General features: G+C 40.0%; 1 protein-coding gene across 1 annotated transcript in view; it reads right to left on the reverse strand.

Annotated features, from left to right (window-relative positions):
• USH2A (usherin) overlaps nt 1-24,892 on the reverse strand; it is a 2,188,359-nt gene that overhangs the window by 729,720 nt on the left and 1,433,747 nt on the right. The window contains exon 51 of the mRNA XM_053712759.1: nt 779-977. Within this exon, the coding sequence (XP_053568734.1) occupies nt 779-977 (199 nt within the window). The remainder of the gene's footprint in view (nt 1-778; nt 978-24,892) is intronic.

Consider the following 24,892-nt stretch of genomic DNA (forward strand, 5'->3'; position numbering starts at 1 on the left):
CACTTCAACAAAGAATAACATAAGAATAAAGCAAATGTGAAGTAAACTTTAAACGTTTTTAAAATTGTATGCTCTGTATGAATGAAGAAACTTGTTTTGGTTTCATGTCCCTGCTATAATCAAATTTGCTTCGTTCTCTTGAGAATTAAATCCCTCACTTAATTGACTTTTAGAGGGCACGCTAGAAAACGAATGTCCTCTTGAGAGCTTCCCTGAGGGTGCGATAAGCTAAAAGTGCATTAAGAAATAGTAGGGATAGTTTTGTTTTTCACTCAGTATAAAATGTTACTTTTATTTAATTAAATATATGCAGTTTGGGACAATGGGGCCTATTTATTAATGTGCGAGCGCACATGATCCGATATTGCGGATCATGTCCGCTTCACAACGATAAATGCCAACAGCATACGTTCTCGGCATTTATCATTGCACCAGAAGTTCTTGTGAACTGCTGGTGCAATACTGCCCCTTGCAGATTCACGGCCATTCGGCCGCTAGCAGGGGGTGTCAATCAACCCGATCGTATCCGATCGGGTTGATTTATGTCCGCCGCCTCAGCACAGGCGGACAGGTTATGGGCTTTAGATCATTGCTTAATAACTTCTGTTTCCATATGGAGCTTGATAAATATGCCCCAAAATGTTTATGTTTCATGTTATTCACACTAGACAAATATTGATATTTAACAACCTCTCAAAGTATTTTGTATGTAGTATTGCAGTTAATTATACAATAGTTTTGCTATACAGAATGTTTTATCTCAAAAAAGAACAATTACCTGGTTCTGTGGATTATAGCACAGACCTCCACAGGCCTCCTCATAAATTCTGCACTTTAGAAATGAGCATGATTGGTCACCTTGGTCCATTACAGATTTCTGTACATTCACACATGGGTTTAAGGTTCTGCGAATGAGATTGTAGCCAAGAATGATGCCATTTGGCTCCCCTGGTGGTGACCATTCAATCTGTGCTGATCTATGAAACACATATAAAATATGAAAATGAAAAGACTTGATATGGTAAATTTATAACCTCTAATAAGCACTATACTGGATGTGGTTCTACTGCAGAAAAGTAAAAGAAAGTTGTATTTAAATCACAAAATAGCTTTTACATGTGTTATAATTATACAAACAGGGCCGCCACTAGACATTTTGGGGCCCCTGAATTAACCATTGATCAGCCCCCCCCCCCTTTGACATGTGCAATTTTTGACTAAAACACTCAGACACCGACACCCATTCAGACACTCAGCACTTGTTTACATTGACCTGACAATTAAAGAGATAGACTACAGTTTTGTAAAAAAAAAAAGAGATTTAGAAAACAAAATATAGAGTTCTGATTATCTTTTTGTAAAGGAAGATGCTAACTAAATAATGACAACAGCATGAAGTGGCTGAAAGGAAGGGTCCTAAACTGCCTAAAGAATAATTTAAAAGTTAAATGGTGGATTATGTGACTTCCGGAAAGGTCTCATAAGTCTCAAAGTCTGTAGACAGATGTGAATAACCAGTAGTAAGGTCAAAATGTCCTAAAAAGGAACAGACAATGAACACACACACACACAAACTCAAACTTGCACATACACCCAAGGAAACACCAACAGAGAAAGCCTCAGAAAACACACAATGACATACACACACACACAGAGACACCCACAGAAAACACACAAAGACATACACACACACAGAGAGACAACCACATAAAACACAGAAAGATATACATACACACACCCTCACTGAGACATCCACAGAAAACACAAAAAGACATACACACACCCTCACAGAGACACCCACAGAAAACACATACCCTCACAGAGACATCCACAGAAAACACAGACATACACACATACACACACCCACCCTCACAGAGACATCCACAGAAAACACAGACATACACACCCACCCTCACAGAGGCATCCAGAGAAAATACACAAAGACAAACATACACACACCCTCACAGAGACACCCATAGAAAAAGCTCAAAGACATATGCACACATCCTCACAAACATCCACAGAAAATGCACAAAGACATACACACCTACCCTCACAGAGAGACCCACAGAAAAAAAAATATATATATATACACACTCATAGAGACACAAACCAAAGCACAAAGACATAAACACAGACACCCAAAGAAACACTCACAGGAGGAAACATTTATGCACCTTGCATCCCCTAAATCAACAGTGTGTGACATGCATGATAAAAAATGCAGAAATTAAGATATCACTTTTTAAAGAACTCTGTGAATTCAAAATTATACATTAATGATCTGGGTAGATGGCTAGATGAAGAAAAGTACTTTTAAAATGTTGACATATGTTTTTTTTCCCATTATCCCCAACCAAGAGCACCACTTCAAATATAGTGTACAAATGTTCCCATCTGTCAGCTGTACTTATGGATTTTGAAAATGCTGTACTCTATATGGTCTTGGTGGAACCATAAGCTGTGGTACTCATACCATTATATCTGGTTAAATGCAGGATTTAGGCTTGTTGGTATGTATTTCAAAATTAAGTCAGCTGTAGTGTAAACTGAACAATTTTAAGTTAACCTGTCTAATTTTGAGCACTGAGCAATCTTAGTCTGCGAGTATAACATTTTATGCAGATGTAAAAATCTTAGATAAAATGCCACCTTGCATCTGGAAAGTCTTTGCATAAAGGGGCAGTAAACTGGAATGTAATATATATATATGTTTGGGATGTTCTGGTCTAACTTTATCCAGTGGAGTTCTCAGGCGTCTTCCAAACATTAACATTGCAGGTGATAGCCCAGTAGTGGGTATGTTTCGATAGTTAAACAAAAAATTAGAAAGGGAGTTTGGATTAAATTTTGATTTGTGAGAGACAGCTAAGTGGCGTTTTAAATTTTGTACAAATCTTTCAGCCTGTCCATTAGAGGCTGGAAAATATGGAGCTGTCTTACAGTGTTTGATGTTATTTGTATCTAGAAATGTTTCAAATTCATGTGATATGAACTGTGGACCATTGTCTGAGACTAAAGTTTGTGGCAGTCCAAATCTTGCAAACATACTGGAAAGAACGACAATGGTTTGTTGTGTTGTAGTACTTGACATTTGAACTACTTCTGGCCCCTTGGAATGAGCATCCACAGCCACCAAATACATTCGTCCATCCACTGGCCCTGCAAAATCAACATGGATTCTTGTCCAAGGTTCATTTGGCCATGGCCAAGTTTTAGAGGTGTCCCTGCTGGGATTCCGCTGTGTCTGTGCACATGCATTGCAAGCAGCTACATAAGAAGCAATATCTGTATCCAATTTAGGCCACCAAAAATATTCTCGTGCTCTTTGCTTCATTTTTACTACACCCTGGTGTGAGCTGTGTAGTAACTTTAATGCTAATGTTTGCAGTAAGTTCGGAATTATCACTCGTGACCCCCATAACAGACAGCCTGAGTCATGCACAATTTCCTTCTTTCTTGTAAAATATGGCTGAAGGTCAGAGCGAACTACTTTAGGCCAACCATGTTGAACAAAAGACTTAATTTCCTGTAAGGTAGAATCAGAGCATGTATAAGTAGCAATCACTTTGGAATTTAGATTTACAGGCTGTGGAGGGGTTTCTATGATTTTAGAAGATGTTGTCATGTGATGTACCATTGGTAATCTAGAAAACATATCCACATTCGTATGATCACTGTGGCATCGATATTTAATGGAGTAGTTGTAAGCCGCCAGCTGAAGTGCATAGCGCTGAAGTCGAGCAGCTGTTGTGTTGGAGATACCCTTCTGAGGGTGCAGAATGGACAAAAGTGGTTTATGATCCGTGATCAGAGTAAAAGGTCTGCCATATATATAAATGTGGAATTTCTTCACAGCCCAAATTATTTCTAAAGCTTCCCGATCAATCTGGGCATAATTTCTCTCCGATGGAGTTAAAGATCTGGACGCAAAAGACACAGGACGTTCAGAACCATCGGGCATAATGTGTGAAAGTACTGCGCCTAAACCATATGGTGAAGCATCACAGGCTAGTACTAAAGGCTTCTTAAGGTCATAGTGGACAAGGAGTCTTGATTCCAGAAGAAGTTGCTTAGAGCGTTCAAATGCTCGTGTACATAAGTCAGTCCAGGCCCACTGGTTTTTACTATCTAAAAGACGGTGTAGTGGATATAGTAAATGAGCCAAATTTGGTAAAAATCTGTGATAGTAATTGAGCAACCCCAAATAAGAACGTAGCTGAGATACATTAACAGGGGTGGGAGCATGAACCAGCGCTTTCACTTTTTCAGCAGTTGTGTGGAGACCAGTCTTGTCCACTACATGTGCACAATATTCTAAACTCTTGCAGAAGAACTCACACTTTTCCATGTTAACTTTTAGTCCGAATTCCTGTAGGCGTTGTAAAACAGCTTCAACATTGGCTTTATGAGCAGCATCATTTTCACCAGTGATAAGCATGTCATCTAACATACAGTGGGTATGTGGAATACCTGCCAAGATCTCATCCATTATCCGTTGCCACACTGCAGGTGCTGGGGCAATGCCAAACACCATCCGCGTATACTGAAAAAGTCCTTTGTGAGTGTTGATAGTTAACAGGTGTCTGGAGTCTGGATGCACCTCTAATTGTAAGTATGCTTGATGCAAGTTAATTTTTGTAAATTTTTCACCCCCTGCCAGAGAACTAAACAATTCTTCAATCCGTGGTAAAGGATACTGATCCACAAGTAATTGAGGGTTAAGGCCCACTCTGAAATCACCACAGATGCGAATGTCCCCATTCTTTTTTCTGACAGGAACTATTGGGGAAGCCCATTCACTGCTAGACACTGGAACAATAATCCCCTGATTTCGTAGTCTTTCTAGCTCTGCTTCAATTTTAGGTTTAAGTGCAAATGGTACAACTCTTGGTTTACAAAATTTTGGAATAGCATTTTCTTTTAGGTGAAGCTGAATCTGCTTGTCTTTCACTAAACCTAGGTTCCCATCAAATACAGTTTTATATTTGTGCTTTAGTGAATTAATCCAAAAAGAATTTGAATTGCCACTTTGGTCCAGCAGTTTGTTAAGCGGTAACTGTTGTGGTAACTTTGGCATGCCCAATGCTTGGATCCAGGATCTACCAAACAAAGGTGGTCCTATTTTAGGTAAAATGTAGAGGCATAGCTTTTTAGTTATCCCATTAAATGTCACTGTAGGTGATACACACCCAATAGGCTTTATTATTTCATTTGAATATGTTTGCATGGTGACAGCTGTTGGAACAATTGGTTGCCTTAGTCCCAGGCGGTTCCAATCAGCAGCTGTGATAACAGAGACTGCTGCTCCTGTATCAACTTCCATAATGAGAGGTCTACCATCTATATTCACCTTTGCTTGCAGTTCTGGAATTTTATTTTCAAGGCTATAGATCTGTAATGTGTATAATGGTTTGTCTTCCTCTGAATCAGTGTGTGGTGTATCTACTTGCACATGAAAAGCTGCACGTGACTTGCTGCCTTTCTTACTTTTATCTCTGTCTAAGGAACTTCTGCACACTCTCTTTGTATGACCAATCTTCCCACACCCATAGCAGGTGCTGTTCCTAAACCTGCAGGCATTTGCTGTGTGATTTGTGTCACCACATCTGTAACAGACTGTCTGTGACCCTTGTCTAGCTGGATACTGTTTATTTAGGTGCATACTTGTATGAAAAACATCTACTTCCTTATCACAAACTGCCTGTGCTGGGGCCTGGAGCATTTGTGCATCTTTAGTAGCAAGTTCCATGACTGTAGCTATCTCTATAGCACGCTTTAGTGTTAAATCATCCTCTGCTAATAGTCTATTTTGTACTGTACAGTCCATAAGTCCAATAACAAACATATCACGTAAAGCAGTGTTTAAATAATCCCCAAATCTGCAGCTACTTGCTAGTTTCTTTAAACTGATCACATAAGTTTTAATGTCCTCATGCTGCAATTGCTTGCGTGTGTAAAACTTAAAGCGTTCTGCTATCTCTAGAGGCTTACGTAGGTAGTGGTCAGATAACAGGCAGATCAGGTCAGACAGAGGTTTAGCATTAGGTTTATCTGGTGAAAGAATGTCCCTTAATGTAGTGTAAGCTGCTGAGCCTATAGTTGTCAGAAACACAGCCACTTGCTTATCAGCTCCTATGTTATTTGCTGTACAATATAGCTCAAACTGTTCAACCCATGTGTCCCATCTGTCTGTGTCTGCTGCAAACACAGGTAAGGTGCCAATAAGTGCCATTATAGGGTCAGACCACAGATCCTCGTCGCCAGCTGTTATGTTCTCTGTGTAGTCAGGATTAGAACATTCAGTTGTGTGCTGTTACCTTGTGTCTGATGTCTCTTGCACACATCATGAAGACTCTGCAGCACGAACTTTAGATAACTTTTATTCAGCTACAACCACATGGCTTATTATTCACTAGCAGGTTCCATCAGTAAAACTAACATGGCTTCTGATGATGTCACAGAGACCCAGACACACCCAGAGGGTGTGGTGAGCTGAGCTTAAAGCTGCAGCACTTTTAACATATAATTATGAGACAAGGTTAGTGCAAAGATACAGTAAAAACTGCAGTAATCTTAACAAGAGAGAGCTTGCTTTGAGGAGACCATGTCTGTTCTCAATTGGGCCATGGTGCATTAATTTAGCAGCAGAAGTAAAGGAAAAAATATGGAAGAGGAAATATTTGGAACTTTTCTCGCTGCTGTCTTTGAACTAGGTTTTGAGGTGAAAGAGGCAGAGATAGCAGAAATATGTTAGAATGAGGAAGAGGAGAGGAAGTGGATGTATAACACATTACCTAAAACTTTCAGCAACTGGGCAAGGGCCTTTTGGATTCTGGCCATTGTAGTGGGAGAGAAGTTTATGGACCAGTGCTCCTCTTTGTTTTGCAATTTTGATAATATTTATTTAGACTTACTCGCACAGATACAAGAATTAAATAAACAGCTTGCGCAAAGCCAGAGAGAATTAAGTGATTTAAAAAGGTCATATCGCCATAATGAAAACCCTTATATTAACAGTGAGAATAATGCAGATAATGCTAACTCCTTTAGCGAACGCGTCAGGGACGAGGTGCAAAAATATATGGAACAGTATAGACATTGACCCCTAATGGGTCAGAAATAGATTTCCCAAATAGGCAGTCACCTAATGATGTAAATCCGGAGGACTGCTGTAACGCAGCTGGTGCTGGGAAGGGAAACTCTAACAGAGAATCCCAAAATAAGTCTGATAAAGTATATATATTCCCATAAAATAATCACCTTCATACAGCGCGCAGTACCTATATTCTCCAATAAGGGAACAAAATCTGTAATTGATCATTTAGAGGCTTTTGAAAATGCATTAGCTATAATGAATGTTACAAGTGAGAAATTAAAAATTGAATTTCTGCCCTGGGTATTTGACAGTAAGCATCACAAATTCTTCATTTCACTAAAGGATATGAATATTCATTCCTGGAATGAAATAAAACGACAATGCAGAAAAGAATTCGGGCAATATCGCACTAAAACTGCCGCAAAAATAGCGGTATATGGTTTAAAATGTAGTGCGAATCAGAGTCCAGTCGAATTCCTTTCTGAATTGAAGAATGCGTACAGTATGGCTGAAGATAATCCGAGATTTGATGGCTCAGAATTTATAAATTTATTTTTTGAAGCTTTGCCTACACCCATCAAAATTAACTTAGCTAGAGATTTTGATGAGGACTGCTCATTGGAATGGCTGATCAAAGAGAGTACAAAATTATACTCTATTCAGCAATCCAGTGAACAGGGGGTGAAAAATGAGTAAAAACCCAAAATTGTAGCAGAAACTAGAGTGTCACCTAGCCCCCTCAATTTGGAGTCTAAAAATAAAACCTTTGCGGAGATGGCCAGTCAAAACAGGCCATCTCCACAGAGGATTAACTCTGCCCCCTCCCCTACACGGGTTGAGGCGCAGGGAGACTATAACCAAAGTGGGGGACATAATCAGGTGAATAATTACTCACAAAGAGAATACTCACCAAATAATTGGTATCTGCGCAAGGGTAGATACAATAGACGGCGAAGATATCCTCAGGGTAACCAGACACCCCAGGTATATAATGCTCCCCAAAGTACTAATACTGAACAAGCTGAACCCCAGGGGCAACCATGCCAGAATAGAAATAGCGGCCCTGACTCTGAGGGAACCCAATGGTCCAGGAATCATTACCATGGGGCACCAAGGGATAGTCCCAGGGGTAGAGGTAACTTGTACAATCAGGTAGATATGCTGTTTACCCAGTTAAATCGGTTGAGCGAACAATTCGCTAATACGGCTCAGCAACCGAACAATACTTTTTTAAGGGTACAGCCAGTGGTCAGCAGTGGACCATAGGCACAGTCATAAATACTGCAGTATCACCTGAAGGGGAGGGGAGAGATATACAAAATGTAATAATAAATATCAATGATACTAATCATGTTCTCTCCCCACAGAACGAAAACGGACAATTTAGCTGTGATGACAGGCAACCTCATCCGGGAAAAAACACAATTTATGCTTACCTGATAAATTTATTTCTCTGTCCACGGATCATCCATTACTTGTGGGATATTCTCATTCCCAACAGGAAGTTGCAAGAGGACACCCACAGCAGAGCTGTAATATAGCTCCTCCCCTAACTGTCATAGCCAGTCATTCGACCGAAAACAAGCCGAGAAAGGAGGAACCATAGGGTGCAGTGGTTACTGTAGTTTAAATTTAAAAATTACCTGCCTTAAAATGACAGGTAAAATTTATCAGGTAAGCATAAATTGTGTTTTCTCTTGTAAGGTGTATCCAGTCCACGGATCATCCATTAGTGGCATACCAATACCAAAGCTAAAGTACACGGATGAAGGGAGGGACAAGGCAGGAACTTAAATGGAAGGAACCACTGCCCGTAAAACCTTTCTCCCAAATATAGCCTCCGAAGAAGCAAAAGTATCAAATTTGTAAAATTTTGAAAAAATATGAAGCGAAGACCAAGTCGTCGCCTTGCAAATCTGATCAAAAGAAGCCTCATTTTTAAAGGCCCAAGTGGAAGCCACAGCTCTAGTGGAATGAGCTGTAATCCTTTCAGGAGGTTGCTGTCCAGCAGTCTCATAGGCTAAGCGGATTAAGCTTCTTAGTCAAAAAGAAAAAGAGGTTGCCGAAGCCTTTTGACCTCTCCTCTGTCCAGAGTAGACAACAAACAAAGCAGATGTTTGACGAAAATCTTTAGTAGCTTGTAAGTAAAACTTTAAAGCACAGACCACGTCCAAATTGTGTAACACAAGGATGGAAAAACAATCTCTTGATTGATATTCTTGTTAGATACCACCTTAGGTAAGAACCCAGGTTTGGTACGCAGGACTACCTTATCCGTATGAAAAATCAGATAAGGAGAATCACATTGTAAGGCAGATAGCTCAGAGACTCTACGAGCCGAGGAAATAGCTACCAAAAAAAGAACTTTCCAAGATAAAAGCTTGATATCTATGGAATGAAGAGGTTCAAACGGAACTCCTTGAAGAACCTTAAGAACTAAGTTTAAGCTCCATGGTGGAGCAACAGGTTTAAACACAGGCTTGATTCTAACTAAAGCTTGACAAAATGCCTGAACGTCTGGAACATCTGCCAGACGCTTAACTAGCTGACAATCCTTTTTCCAAACCTTCTTGGAGAAAAGATAATATCCTAGCAATCCTGACCTTACTCCATGAGTAACCCTTGGATTCACACCAATAAAGATATCTACGCCATACCTTATGGTAAATTTTCCTGCGAGGGAGCAGAGGAAACGGTGGAAACACATAAGCCAGGTTGAAAGACCAGGGCGCTGCTAGAGCATCTATCAGTGTCGCCTTGGGATCCCTGGACCTGGATCCGTAACACGGAAGCTTGGCGTTCTGGCGAGACGCCATGAGATCCAGTTCTGGTTTGCCCCAACGATGAATCAGTTGTGCAAATGCCTCCGGATGGAGTTCCCACTCTCCTGGATGAAAAGTCTGACGACTTAGAAAATCCGCCTCCCAGTGCTCTACACCTGGGATATGTATAGCTGATAGGTGGCAAGAGTGAATCTCTGCCCAGCGAATTATTTTTTAAACTTCTAACATCTCTAGGGAACTTCTCGTTCCCCCTTGATGGTTGATGTAAGCTACAGTCGTGATGTTGTCCGACTGAAATCTGATGTACCTCAGAGTTGCTAACTGAGGCCAAGCCTGAAGAGCCTTGAATATCGCTCTTAGTTCCAGAATATTTAATGGAAGGAGAGACTCCTCCTGAGTCCACTATCCCTGAGCCTTCAGGGAGTTCCAGACTGCACCCCAACCTAGAAGGCTGGCATCTGTCGTAACAATTGTCCAATCTGGCCTGCGAAAGGTCATACCTTTGGACAGTTGGACCCAAGATAGCCACCAGAGAAGAGAATCCCTGGTCTCTTGGTCCAGATTCAGTTGAGGGGACAAATCTGTGTAATCCCTGCTCCACTGACTGAGCATGCATAGTTGCAGCGGTCTGAGATGTAAGCGTGCAAACGGCACTATGTCCATTGCCGCTACCATTAAGCCGATTACTTCCATACACTGAACCACCGAAGGGCGCGGAATGGAATGAAGAACCCGGCAGGAATTTAGAAGCTTTGATAACCTGGACTCCGTCAGGTGAATTTTCATTTCTACAGAATCTATCAGAGTTCCTAGAAAGGAAACTCTTGTGAGTGGGAACAGAGAACTCTTTTCCTCGTTCACTTTCCACCCATGCGACCACAGAAATGCCAGTACTACGTCCGTATGAGACTTGGCAATTTGGAAGTTTGACTCCTGTATCAGGATGTCGTCTAAATAAGGGGCTACTGCTATGCCCCGCGGCCTTAGGACCGCCATAAGTGACCCTATAACCTTTGTAAAGATTCTTGGGGCTGTAGCTAATCCCAAAGGAAGAGCTACAACTGGTAATGCCTGTCTTAAAAGGCAAACCTGAGAAACCGATGATGATCTTTGTGTATCGGAATGTGAAGATAAGCATCCTTTAGATCCACTGTAGTCATATATTGACCCTCCTGGATCAGTGGTAGGATGGTACGAATAGTTTCCATCTTGAACGATGGAACTTTGAGGAATTTGTTTAAGATCTTTAGATCCAAAATTGGTCTGAAGGTTCCCTCTTTTTTGGGAACCACAAACAGATTTGAGTAAAAGCCCTGTCCCTGTTCCTCCTTTGGAACTGGATGGATCACTCCCATAACTAGGAGGACTCATACACAGTGTAAGAATGCCTCTCTCTTTATCTGGTGTGCAGATAATTGTGAAAGGTGAAATCTCCCTTTTGGGGGGGAAGCTTTGAAGTCCAGAAGATATCCCTGGGATATAATTTCCAACGCCCAGGGATCCTGAACATCTCTTGCCCACGCCTGGGCAAAGAGTGAAAGTCTGCCCCCTACTAGATCCATTCCCGGATAGGGGGCCGTTCCTTCATGCTGTCTTAGAGGCAGCAGCAGGCTTTTTTACCTGCTTACCTTTTTTCCATGTCAGGTTTGGTCTCCAGACCGTCTTGGATTGAGCAAAAGTTCCCTCTTGTTTATTATTAGAGGAAGTTGATGCCGCACCTGCCTTGAAGTTTTGAAAGGCACGAAAATTAGACTGTTTGGCCCTATATTTGGACCTGTCCTGAGGAAGGGCATGACCTTTTCCTCCAGTGATATCAGCAATAATCTCCTTCAACCAGGCCCGAATAGGGTCTGCCCCTTGAAGGGAATGTTAAGTAGCTTAGATTTTGAAGTCACGTCATCTGACCATGATCTAAGCCATAGCGCTCTGCGCGCCTGTATAGCAAAACCAGAATTCTTAGCCGTTAGTTTAGTCAAATGAACAATGGCATCAGAATAAAAGAATTGACTAGCTTAAGTGCTCTAAGTTTGCCAAGTATGTCATCCAATGGAGTCGCTACCTGTAAAGCCTCTTCCAGAGACTCAAACCAGTACGCCGCAGCAGCAGTGACAGGGGCAATGCATGCAAGGGGCTGTAGGATAAAACCTTGTTGAATAAATATTTTCTTAAGGTAACCTCTAATTTTTTATCCATTGGATCTAAAAAAAAAAAAAAAGCACAACTGTCCTCGACAGGGATAGTAGTACGCTTTATTAGAGTAGAAACTGCTCCCTCCACCTTAGGGACTGTCTGCCATAAGTCCCATGTGGTGGCGTCTATTGGAAACATTTTTCTAAAAATAGGAGGGGAAGAGAACGGCACACCTGGTCTATCCCATTCCTTATTAATAATTTCTGTAAACCTTTTAGGTATTTGGAAAAACATCAGTACACACCGGCACTGCAAAGTATTTATCCAGTCTACACAATTTCTCTGGCACTGCAATGGTATCACAGTCATTCAGAGCAGCTAAAACCTCCCTAAGCAACACGCGGAGGTGTTCAAGCTTAAATTTAAATGTAGAAATATTAGAATCAGGTATCTTTCCTGAGTCATTAACATCACCCACTGACTGAAGCTCTCTTTCCTCAGCTTCTGCATATTGTGAGGCAGTATCAGACATGGTTCTTAAAGCTCTGCATTTTGTCTCACCCCAGAGCTATCTCGCTTACCTCTAAGTTCAGGTAGTCTGGCTAATACCGCTGACAGTGTATTATCCATGACTGCCGCCATGTCTTGTAAAGTAAACGCTATGGGCGCCCTAGATGTACTTGGCGCCATTTGAGCGTGAGTCCCTTAAGCGGGAGTCAAAGGGTCTGACACGTGGGGAAAGTTAGTCGGCATAACTTCCCCCTCGTCAGATTCCTCTGGTGATACATTTTTTAAAGACAGAAAATGATCTTTATTGCATAAAATGAAATCAGTACATTTGGTACACATTCTAAGAGGGGGTTCCACCATGGCTTTTAAACATAATAAACAAGGAGTTTCTTCTATGTCAGACATGTTTATACAGAATAGCAATGAGACTAGCAAGCTTGGAAAACACTTTAAATCAAGTTAACAAGCAAATATAAAAAACGGTACTGTGCCTTTAAGAGAAACAAATTTTGTCAGAATTTGAAAAACAGTGAAAAAATGCAGTAAATCAAACGAAATTTTTACAGTGTGTATAATATGCTAACAGAGAATTGCACCCACTTGCAAATGGATGATTAACCCCTTAGTTCAAAAAACGGATCAAAAAAACGAAATAGACGTTTTTTTAACAGTCACAACCAACTGCCACAGCAAGCTGTGGCCCTACCTTCCCCAATAAACGACTTTGGAAAGCCTTTGGGCCCTTTAGAGATGTCCTATAGCATTCAGAGGGCCTTTGAGGGAAGCTGGATGTCACAGTTTGTAATTTTAACTGCACCAACTGTAACTTTTATACTACAACAGTGGAAATTGTTTCTAGTCAAAATTTAAGCCAGCCATGTGGAAAAAACTAGGCCCCAATAAAGTTTTATCACCAAAGCATATATAAAAACGATTAAACATGCCAGCAAACGTTTTATATTGTAAATATCATAAGGGTATTACCCCTGGGAGTAAGCATGATACCAGTCGTTATTAAATCACTGTATTCAGGCTTAACTTACATTATTCCGGTATCAGCAGCATTTTCTAGTGTTTTCCATCTCTAGAAAAAATTATAACTGCACATACCTGATAGCAGAATAAACTGCACGCCATTCTCTCGCTGAAGTTACCTCATCTGTGTAATCCCCTCAGACATATGTGAGAATAGCAATGGATCTTAGTTACAACCTGCTAAGATCATAGAAACCTCAGGCAGATTCTTCTTCTATTTACTGCCTAAGATAAAATAGCACAACTCCGGTACTATAACAAACTTTTGATTGAAGAAAATAAACTAGCTATATTTAACCACTCTCTCCTACAACGTCCTTGCTTGTTGAGAGTTGCAAGAGAATGACTGGGTATGACAGTTAGGGGAGGAGCTATATTACAGCTCTGCTGTGGGTGTCCTCTTGCAACTTCCTGTTGGGAATGAGAATATCCCAAAAGTAATGGATGATCCGTGGACTGGATACACCTTACAAGAGAAATTAACAAATCTCTTCCTTTGCAGCACTCCCTTAACCTTATTTCCACAGATGCAGTACACAAGAATCCAGCTGAACCTGTCATAGAGGAGACCGGTAGGTATGAAACTTCTTCTGCATCGGAAAACATGGCGAACTCAGGTAACATGTGGCGAAGCCCATAGATGTATGATAACGCCAACTTTATGTGTGAAATGGTAGAAAATGCAGGAAGATATTATGTATTAGTTGAGCTGCAAGATTCAGTCTCCAACCCTATCATGGGATTAATTGACATCGGATCTCAGGCAACTATCTTATCCCACAGGTACTACACACAGCTAAATGAGCTAACACCCCACAAACCTAAAATAAGAGAATTTGACAGTTCTCTAATAGGTGTTGGGGGTGACTCCCTAAAAGTTTACGGTACTGCCTGGTTACAACTTAAAGTGGGGAACAGGGTCATAAGACACCCTGTTATTATAGTGGATCTGCCAACTGATCGTTTAATTATTGGTAGTGATCTCCTGAAGCGATTAAGCACCATAATTGATTGCATAAATAATGTAATTTGGTCACAAGTTAAAAGGCCTATCAATTATGAAAAATCTGCTATATCTCGCACCCGACATAGCTGTCACGTGGTGGAAGAGAAACCAGATGCTGTGGAGATTCATTTCAGGAATAACTCTGTACCTGAAATCACTATTCTACAAATAGATGATCAGACTCCTTTAAGTGGCTCTGATGGTAATACTTTTAAAATTTTGCCTGGAAAGATAGCGAATATTTCCCTAGATGGCGATGTATTAACCATATCTCTCCACAAGGGGGATCATAGAATCCCTAAAGGGGGAGGCCACGCTCAATACCTCACAGGGATTGAGAGAGTTAAAGAGGATCTATTTATCCCTATACAAATGCATGACCTTGGTACAACAAAATATGCCAAGTTGAGTTTAAAACAGGAAGCTAGCTATATAAGCGAAGGTTTATTAGCGCAAATAACTGAACCTAAAGTGATTAAATATCTTTCTCCCCAAGACCACTGTGTCCACAACCTGGATAACAGGTCTGAAAGCTATAACATCACAGCTAAGTGCTTATTATCTATCTCTATTGGTAATAAGTCAGTGAAGCACCTGTTTTTAGTTTTAAATACTCCCCATAATCAAATATACATTGGCAATGATATCTTACATAGATATGCCATACAAATAGATTTGATTAACTCTTGCCTCTGGAGCAGGTTAAAGGGGGACCCTGAAGTATTTCAGGATGAAAATGCAGCCATGAAATCAAACCAGCAATTGCCATATGCTGTGAATATGCAGGTATCTAGCGATGTTATAATTCCTGCTGGGGCTGATAAATTTATTTTACCCTTACAGGTGAAGAGAGGTCAGAAATTAAAAACTTCTGAAACACTGATTTGCCTCTCCCATAGAATACAAAATCTGGGTGTCACAGTAACCTACACTCCTATGGTGAATATTGGAACTGTTCCAATACATATTATTGTACATAACATGACCCCACAGGATATAACATTATCCAAGGGAACTACCATAGGATATGCACTGGAATCAAGTTACTACACTTTTGGATTCCAGAATAATGTAATTGGGCTAATACCTGAAGGATACTTAACTGAAGAACAATTAATAGAACAATCCTTTGCATCTATGCCAGAGGTTCTATTTAATATTCAGTCTATTTATCCCTTCAGCTCAGAGGAAGGCATCTGTAAAATTGAAGAAGCCTCTCTAGTGTTTGATCAGCCAATCAAACAGCAAGATTACGCCAACTCCCAGAGTCATGGGGGGCAATGTAAACTATAATCAAGGGGATCTCACCTCTAAGAAGCCTATGAAATAGGACAGCCTGAAATCTTTCCAGGATTTCAGCAAATAGTCGAAGAACAAATATCCTTAGCTAATGGCTGTTCCAACGATGATGAACACCAACAGCTGCGAAAACTCCTGATGGAGTACAAGGATATTTTTGCTAAGGATTATTATGACTGTGGTACTACAGACTTGCACATTGCAAGAATACAAACAGATCCCGATGCACCACCTGTATTTGCCAAACAATACAGACTTCCCTTCGCCTCATATGATTCTCTTGCAGAGATCATAAGGAATTTGGAAGAAAGAGGTATTATCAGACAGGTGCACAGCTCATATAATAATCCTATTCTAGGTGTTCTCAAGCCCAATGGACAATGGCGTTTGTGTGCTGATTTAAGACAGCTAAACAAACGAGTATACATGTCTGGCTGGCCTGTACCATACATTGACCAGTGCCTAGCACAAATGCAGGGATCCAAAATATTCACTGCCATTGATTGTGCACAGGGATATTGGACCATCAAGGTACATGAGGAGGACCAGTATAAACTGGCATTCTCCTTCCAAAAGGTCCAATATGCATTCCAGAGACTTCCATTTGGATACATAAATTCTGGACATGAATTTGCTGTATTCATGCATAAGGCTATGTCTGATGCACTGGAAAGGGGGACCTTATCTTATGTTGATGATGTTTTAATCAAAAGCACAGACTTTGAAAAACACATCGCAGAGCTTAAACACGTCCTCAGCCAACTTAAAAGGGCAGGTGTCAAATTATCCCTACAGAAAGCTCAATGGTGCCGCACTCGTGTAAACTTCTTGGGACATGAAGTTACTTCTGAAGGATTAAATCCCCAGAAGAAAAAGGTGGAAGCTATAGTGAATTCTAAAAATCCAACTAACTTAACCCCTTAATGACCGCAGCACTTTTCCATTTTCTGTCCGTTTGGGACCAAGGCTATTTTTACATTTTTGAGGTGTTTGTGTTTAGCTGTAATTTTCCTCTTACTCATTTACTGTACCCACACATATTATATACCGTTTTTATCGCCATTAAATGGACTTTCTAAAGATACCATTATTTTCATCATATCTTATAATTTACTATAAAAAAAATTATAAAATATGAGGAAAAAATGGAAAAAAACACACTTTTTCTAACTTTGACCCCCAAAATCTGTTACACATCTACAACCACCAAAAAACACCCATGCTAAATAGTTTCTAAATTTTGTCCTGAGTTTAGAAATACCCAATGTTTACATGTTCTTTGCTTTTTTTGCAAGTTATAGGGCCATAAATACAAGTAGCACTTTGCTATTTCAAAACCACTTTTTTTCAAAATTAGCGCTAGTTACATTGGAACACTAATATCTTTCAGGAATCCCTGAATATCCATTGACATGTATATATTTTTTTTTAGAAGACATCCCAAAGTATTGATCTAGGCCCATTTTGGTATATTTCATGCCACCATTTCACCGCCAAATGCGATCAAATAAAGAAAATTGTTCACTTTTTCACAATTTTTTTCACAAACTTTAGGTTTCTCACTGAAATTATTTACAAACAACTTATGTAATTATAGCATAAATGGTTGTAAATGCTTCTCTGGGATACCCTTTGTTCAGAAATAGCAGACATATATGGCTTTGGCTTTGCTTTTTGGTAATTAGAAGGCTGCTAAATGCCACTGCGCACAATACGTGTATTATGCCCAGCAGTGAAGGGGTTAATTAGGGAGCATGTAGGGAGCTTCTAGGGTTAATTTTAGCTTTAGTGTAGTGTAGTAGACAACCCCAAGTATTGATCTAGGCCCATTTTGGTATATTTCATGCCACCATTTCACCGCCAAATGCGATCAAATAAAAAAAAACGTTAATTTTTTCACAATTTTAGGTTTCTCACTGAAATTATTTACAAACAGCTTGTGCAATTATGGCACAAATGGTTGTAAATGCTTCTCTGGGATGTCCTTTGTTCAGAAATAGCAGACATATATGACTTTGGCGTTGCTTTTTGGTAATTAGAAAGTCGCTAAATGCTGCTGCGCATCACACGTGTATTATGGCTAGCAGTGAAGGGGTTAATTAGGTAGTTTGTAGGGAGCTTGCAGGGTTAATTTTAGCTTTAGTGTAGATATCAGCCTCCCACCTGACACATCCCACCCCCTGATCCCTCCCAAACAGCTCCCTTCCCTCCCCCACCCCACAATTGTCCCCGCCATCTTAAGTACTGGCAGAAAGTCTGCCAGTACTAAAATAAAAGTTTTTTTTTGTTTTTTTCTAAAAGAAAAAAAAAAGCATATTTACATATGCTGTGTTTAGGATCCCCCCTTAGCCCCCAACCTCCCTGATCCCCCCAAAACAGCTCTCTAAGCCTCCCCCTCTGCCTTATTGGGGGCCATCTTGGGTACTGGCAGCTGTCTGCCAGTACCCAGTTTGCACACAAACAAATGTTTATTTTTTTATTTTTTTTTATTTTTTTTGCAGGGCACCCCACGGTCCCCCACGGACCAACCCCCACCACCTAAATGACTCCTAAGGTTTTTTTTTACATTCTAAGTCCCACTTTTATTTTGTTTTGGGACACATTTTTCTGTAGTGTAGCGGTTCCCACCCGCTCCCTCCCAGTGCACGCGCCCGCCCCCGCCCCCTCGTGCACGTGCGCGCGCCCGCGCGCGCCCCCCGGACTCCCCCGCCCACGATCCCGCCCCCCTCCACATGACCAGGGCCATCGATGGCCGCCACCCACCTCCCACACCGGCTCCCACCCACCAACGATACCGGCCATCGATGTCCGGTGCAGAGAGGGCCACAGAGTGGCTCTCTCTGCATCGGATGGCCGTAGAAGGTTATTGCAGGATGCCTCCATATCGAGGCATCACTGCAATAACCGGAAAGCAGCTGGAAGCGAGCAGGATCGCTTCCAGCTGCTTTCCACACCGAGGACGTGCAGGGTACGTCCTCAGGCGTTAACTGCCTTTTTTCTGAGGACGTACCCTGCACGTCCTCAGTCATTAAGGGGTTAAAGGAATTGAGATCATTCCTGGGTATGACAAATTATTCTCGCAAATTCATTGATAATTATGCGGAATTAGCTAAACCACTACTACTTCTTCTAAAGAAAGATGTGAAATGGCACTGGAGTGAGTCTCAAGAGACAGCCATCAAAGAGCTGAAGAGAAAACTCACTCAAGCACCTTGCTTAGCGTACCCTGAAGGTGGTAAACCTTTCTTCTTTGAGACAGGTTACACAGATATAAGCATGAGTGCTGTTTTATACCAAAAGCATGATAATTTAAGCAAAGCCATTGCTTATGCAAGCAAAAATCTATCCCCAGTAGAAATAAAATTTAGCGATTGCGAAAAAGCCCTCTTATCTACTGTATGGGCTCTACAAAATTTCCGCAGCTATATACAGGGCGAGAAAATTATTGTAGAAACGGCCCACCAGCCTTTGCTATATTTGCAAAGTGAAAGAATAAGAGATGGGAATTTGTCAAATAGCCGCATAACAGCGTGGACTCTTTCCTTACAAGGCTGGCCACTAGAAATTCGCTACAAACAGAATAAAAAGAATCCAGTCGCACAAGGGCTTGCTGAGCTCCACGACTGTACTGCTAGAGATCCTGGGGAAGAATTATCAGAAGATGATTTTCTGGAGGAACAATTGCTTTCTCCATATAAATGTACAATGAGGAAAATTGCCAAACATTACCTTGGGTGTATGTTGATGGTTGTTCTTACCATGCCACCATTGAAAATGAGCGCAGATTAGTCGCTGGCATTGGTATAACTGGGGCAAATGGATTCCCAAATATATCCATAGGTTTCAACATTGGACCAAGATCCAGTCAAGTTGCTGAACTAACTGCTGTTTTCAAAACCATTGAAATGGCTATTGAACATGGTATTCATGAATTTGTGATCATAACTGACTCAAATTATGTGCATGACAGTTTTGTTGAAAACCTGCCAACTTGGAAAAGAAATGGCATGCAGAAAAGCAATAACAAACCAGTCAAGCATGGCAAGTTGTTCTGCGAGATTGATAATCTGGTGGTATCCAATGATTTAACCATACACTGGAAAAAGACCAAGGGTCATTCCAGAGTTCTAGGTCCTGATAAGGAAGGCAATGATCTTGTGGATTCATTAGCCAAACAAGGAGCCATAACTGGAGATATATTAATATTGACCACTTAATGGGTGCAATTCAGGTAGAAGCCATTACCAGAAACAAGGCAAAACAACAGAGTGAGCCTAACTTGGTACAATGGAGTCAGGATTCTCCTAGTGAGGACCTGATCACTAGTCAAAAAGAAGACCCCATTGTAGGCATCTTCTATAAACACATAGAAGATCCTGAAGGCAACCCCATCTCAAAAGATGATTGTATTGGCAAAGAAGATCTTAGAATCTTAATGAAATCCAGAACACAATTCAAGTTACAGGATGGTTTGTTAATTAGAACCTCCAAAACTGGCATTCAGCAATGGGTAGTACCCACCAAGTTCAGAGGTCTAATGCTTCAACATGCCCATAATGCTCCCACATCTGGTCATCGTAGTGCCAAACTCAAGTATGAAATATTGCGTGATTATGCTTTTGGCCACATATGTTGAAAGATGTTCAAACCTACTGTCAAGGTTGTTTAATCTGTCCACAGTTCCAACCCACTGCGCCAACGCATTGCAGAAAAGGGGGATGGTAATGCCATGGTCAGATATACAAATTGATTTTATCGGTCCAGTAACAAGATCATCAAGAGGTAACAAATACATGTTAACTGTGACATGCCTGTTCACTAAATGGGTAGAGTGCATTAGTGCACCTAACAATAGTGCTGAAACATGTGCAGAGTTGCTCATCAACCATGTATTTTCCAGATTTGATCTGCCCCAAAGAATCGAGTCAGATCAGGGGACCCACTTCACTAGCGAAGTGATGACCAAAATGTGGAAAATACTAGGGGTAAAAAGAAAGCTCCATATTGCATATAGAGCTGCCTCAAGTGGTGGTGTAGAGCGTTACAACCAGTCCATTGTTAAAATCCTCAAAAAGTTTGTGAATGAAACAGGTAAAGACTGGGATGTAAAACTACCTCTAGTCCTAATGGCATTAAGAGCAAATCCAAGTAGTGCTACCAAGATGTCACCTTTTGAACTGATGACTGGTAGAAGAATGGTTCTACCTCAGCATCTGCTGTACCGTACATCAGACCAAAACTTGATAAACGCTGCCAATACACATCAATATGTGGAGAACCTAAGAAAGCACCTGCAATATGCTTTTGCATTTTCTCAAAGGAATTTAGAGAGATCCGCAACTGCCACTAAAACCTATTATGATCTCAAAACATCCAAAAAGGAATATGAAATAAATGATAAAGTTTATCTTTATAACTTTGGAAGAGATCAGGTTAGGGAGAAGAATTTTCTTCCCGCATGGAAAGGTCCTTTTGTCATTTCTGACAAAATATTTCCAGTGGCCTATAAAATAAGAATCCCCAAAAATGAAAGTTTCATAGATAAATGGGTCCATATCAATCAATTGCGGGCATGTCATCCCAGATCCCAACTACAAGTCATAGAGGGAGAATGAAGTGTCATATCCCCAAATACACTAAAGACATACTGTAGTTTAAAGATACCTAGCTGATGAACATGAAGGCTCAAAAATGACAGACTTTCTACATAGAAGACTGTCTATGATGTGTACAACATCCTCACCAAATACCACTAACTTTGATCCAATTCAAATACATGTGTCCTACATATTTTTGAATTGGAAAGGGGGATTTATGTCAAGGTATTTGAAATATTATTAAATAATATATACAAGTATGTTTGTCTTTATTTAATAAGTCTGTGGATGTGTACATCAAATAATTAATTTACCTTCTAAAAGCTGAAAATGGACACTAAAAAGAAACAACCCCCTCCCTCTTATCAAATGGATTGTTTGTAGAACAAAGGATTGTTTCCAAGAGATCTCCCACACTCAATATGCTAAATTATGCAATTGTATAACCACAATGAGCTGAAAATTAACACAGGAAACTCTTAAAGATTACTTTAAATGAGACATTCCTAGCTAAAGTGTGAACATGAAGCCAATAACAAATTGTAATTAAAACTTCCACCAGACACTAAAACATTTGTTCTAATCAACTTACAGTTTGAGACAGGATGAGTCATAAAAGGTAATTTAAGAGGATAGATTGTCAGATAGGTGACACCACACAGTGTATGGAGACTAAGAGTCTGGGAACTGATTTAGAAGGAAAAGCAGTGGGGGGGGGTTTAAAAAAAAAAAGGCTTTTAACAAGAGGCACATTTTAAAATGTAACTTTTATTTATGTATATATATATATATATATATATATATATATATATATATATATATATATATATATATATGTGTGTGTGTGTATTGTATATATACATGCATATTTTGAAAGCATGAATACCTTAGCCTCTGTGTTTTTAAAGAATATAAATAGATATTTGTGGACCCAAAAAGAAATGATTAATGACACTTATTATTTTATTTCAGGTGGACCATGGGAAAAATTCCTGCATGCAAGAATTGTGCGAGACATAGAGCATACTATATTATGTGAAAAGATATAGAAATGCCAGGATACTGATAAAATTGTAATACATTTTAAGCTAATAATTAGCAGCATTAAATTGCCTTAATATAATACAATGTTAATAATAACATATTTGGTATCAGAATAATCAGAAAAAATAATCTAATACTACCCATCTATAATTGGGGTTATATATGATTAATGCAGAGAGTGTGATCTGATTAAATAACCATTTTATGAGAATAATTAAATTGTTAAAAATGCTTAGAAATGTAAAGGGAAATTTGTTTTGTCTGTATGTCTGCTGTCACCTAAGGGCCAATACCGGTAGGACAGTTAAGGGAATTTAACTGTTCAAAAGATGCGTTGCCATGGTAAACATGCTCAACTCCGTTAAGGGCCAATCCAATCAGGTATTTAAAATACCCAATCATAAGAGAGAAGGAGGGCCACCCATAATTTACCCATGATGGGAAACTTATATAAAGTGAATGCAGGATAGAGAAAATGAGATTTCTGCTAAGCTAAACTTGTAACCGGTTTGTTGGGCTGCGAGATACCACATTACTCAAGCAAAGCTAATCTACCTTTCTCATTGATTGCGATATACACTTATTGGTGATCTGAGGTAAAATAATTCCTATTAAGGAATATTGGATATTGATTGCTCTTTACCCTGGTAACGTATTCAAGGTTATTGGTAAGACTATATTTAAATTATAAGTCACTGCAGTTTAACGTACAGTTGAAAGATTTAAAGAAGCCGCTTGTATTTCAAGTTAATATTTCATAAGCCTAGGTATTGTTTAAATTTGTATCTGGTAGGCTAAGTAATTTATCTGTGAAAGTTCTGAAGTTTTAAATCAATATTGTATTAGGATTGTATTGCTTGGATGTTAAAAGTTAAAGGTTTTAGTCCCATTGTGTTAACTGAATGAAAGGCTATTTGCAAATAAGGCTGATTTTTTAAGGTAAATTTTTCTGGGCTTTGTAAGAAGGATAGCATATCTTAATAGTTGGTTTTAACGTATATAATATTGTGTCATATTCTGGTATTGCAAATATATTTCAAAATGTTCATGGATATTAAATAAATAAAATAATTCAGATATTTATATTAATTGTATGGTTTCTAGTAGATGCATGTTGGTTAAGGGTTTCTATTTTAAAGGATAATTATTATTTGTATTGTGTTATAACCCTGCCATAAGCTGATATATTATTTGGAGAGCACTACTTAGATTTTCATAAATATACTGACAGTTGCAAGGATGGAACCATGTTTAGAAGCGTATGCCAGTAGGTAGGGGAGAAGGGAGGATGCTGAACTGTTGCTGACAGGCTTTAGTTTGGGCTTTTTCATTCCGGTTCACAGGTAACCTAAAGTCCAGGGGTGGTTATGGACAAGCTGTCAATGGAGGTGGCTTTTGGGCAGATGGCAGGCTTTTATTTCTCTTCTTCCATTTCTGAATTTGAGGGTGTCTCTTTTGGCTGTGGTTCCAAAGATGGCACTGAGGCAGTTTTGATTGATCCATCACCTGTCTTATCCTAAAGGCTCATCTGTCAATGATGGCATTGATCCTGAGTTGGTTTAGGTGCAGTGTGTGTTCTTTGACATGAAAATGGATTTGGTGCGGGAGGCGGGTCCTTGAGCTCTCTTAGCTAAGTTTGACATGGAGTCAGCTTTTAGAATTTTAATGGTTTATTCTAAGTGTCACCATCTTTTAGGGTGTTTCTTTGAGGGTTTATATTATGTTGACTTATACCTACCTATGGTCTGTTTCATTTCCTTCTCTTATTTTGAAAAATAAAGCATGTTTGTTGAGTGGGTAGTGAAGAGGAGGACAGATTTGTCTTCATAACCTTCATGCTTTTATGTTTATTGGCCGGTCTGGGTGCTAAGTGTGTTCTCAGCTGATAGTTATGTTTTGGGAAGAAAATTGGAGGGACCAGTGACACATCTGAGTTTCCTGGGAATTGAGCTGGTACTATTTCAATTAAATGTCATGTTTTAGAGGACAAGTTGAGTTGCACAAGGTCGATGATTGGAGAGGCATTGGGTATAGAGAACCACCGGAGATGCCACCGGTAGTCATTGGCTACTGCAGAAGTTTCATCCCTGCTCCATCATATCAAGTTCTCAAGAGAGTTGAAGGAGGATCTGTGGGTGTAGGACACTTTACTAAGTGAGTTTAATGGGAGGCTGATTTTTCAGGAGGTGGAATGGTCTGATGAGAGCTTGTGTTTGTTCATGGATGCTTTAGGAGCGCATTGTTTTGGAGTGTATCTTCAGAGTAAGTGGTGCGCTAAAGCTTGGCTGGCAAGTTGGGTGGAAGCAGGGTTGATATGGAATTTTACCTTTTTTGAGCTTATTCCGTTGGTGGAGGCTTTGAGAGTATGGGGGAGTATGGGGGCAGGAAC

Source organism: Bombina bombina, chromosome 4 (genome assembly GCF_027579735.1).
Source record: "Bombina bombina isolate aBomBom1 chromosome 4, aBomBom1.pri, whole genome shotgun sequence".
NCBI classification, from domain to species: Eukaryota; Metazoa; Chordata; class Amphibia; order Anura; family Bombinatoridae; genus Bombina; species Bombina bombina.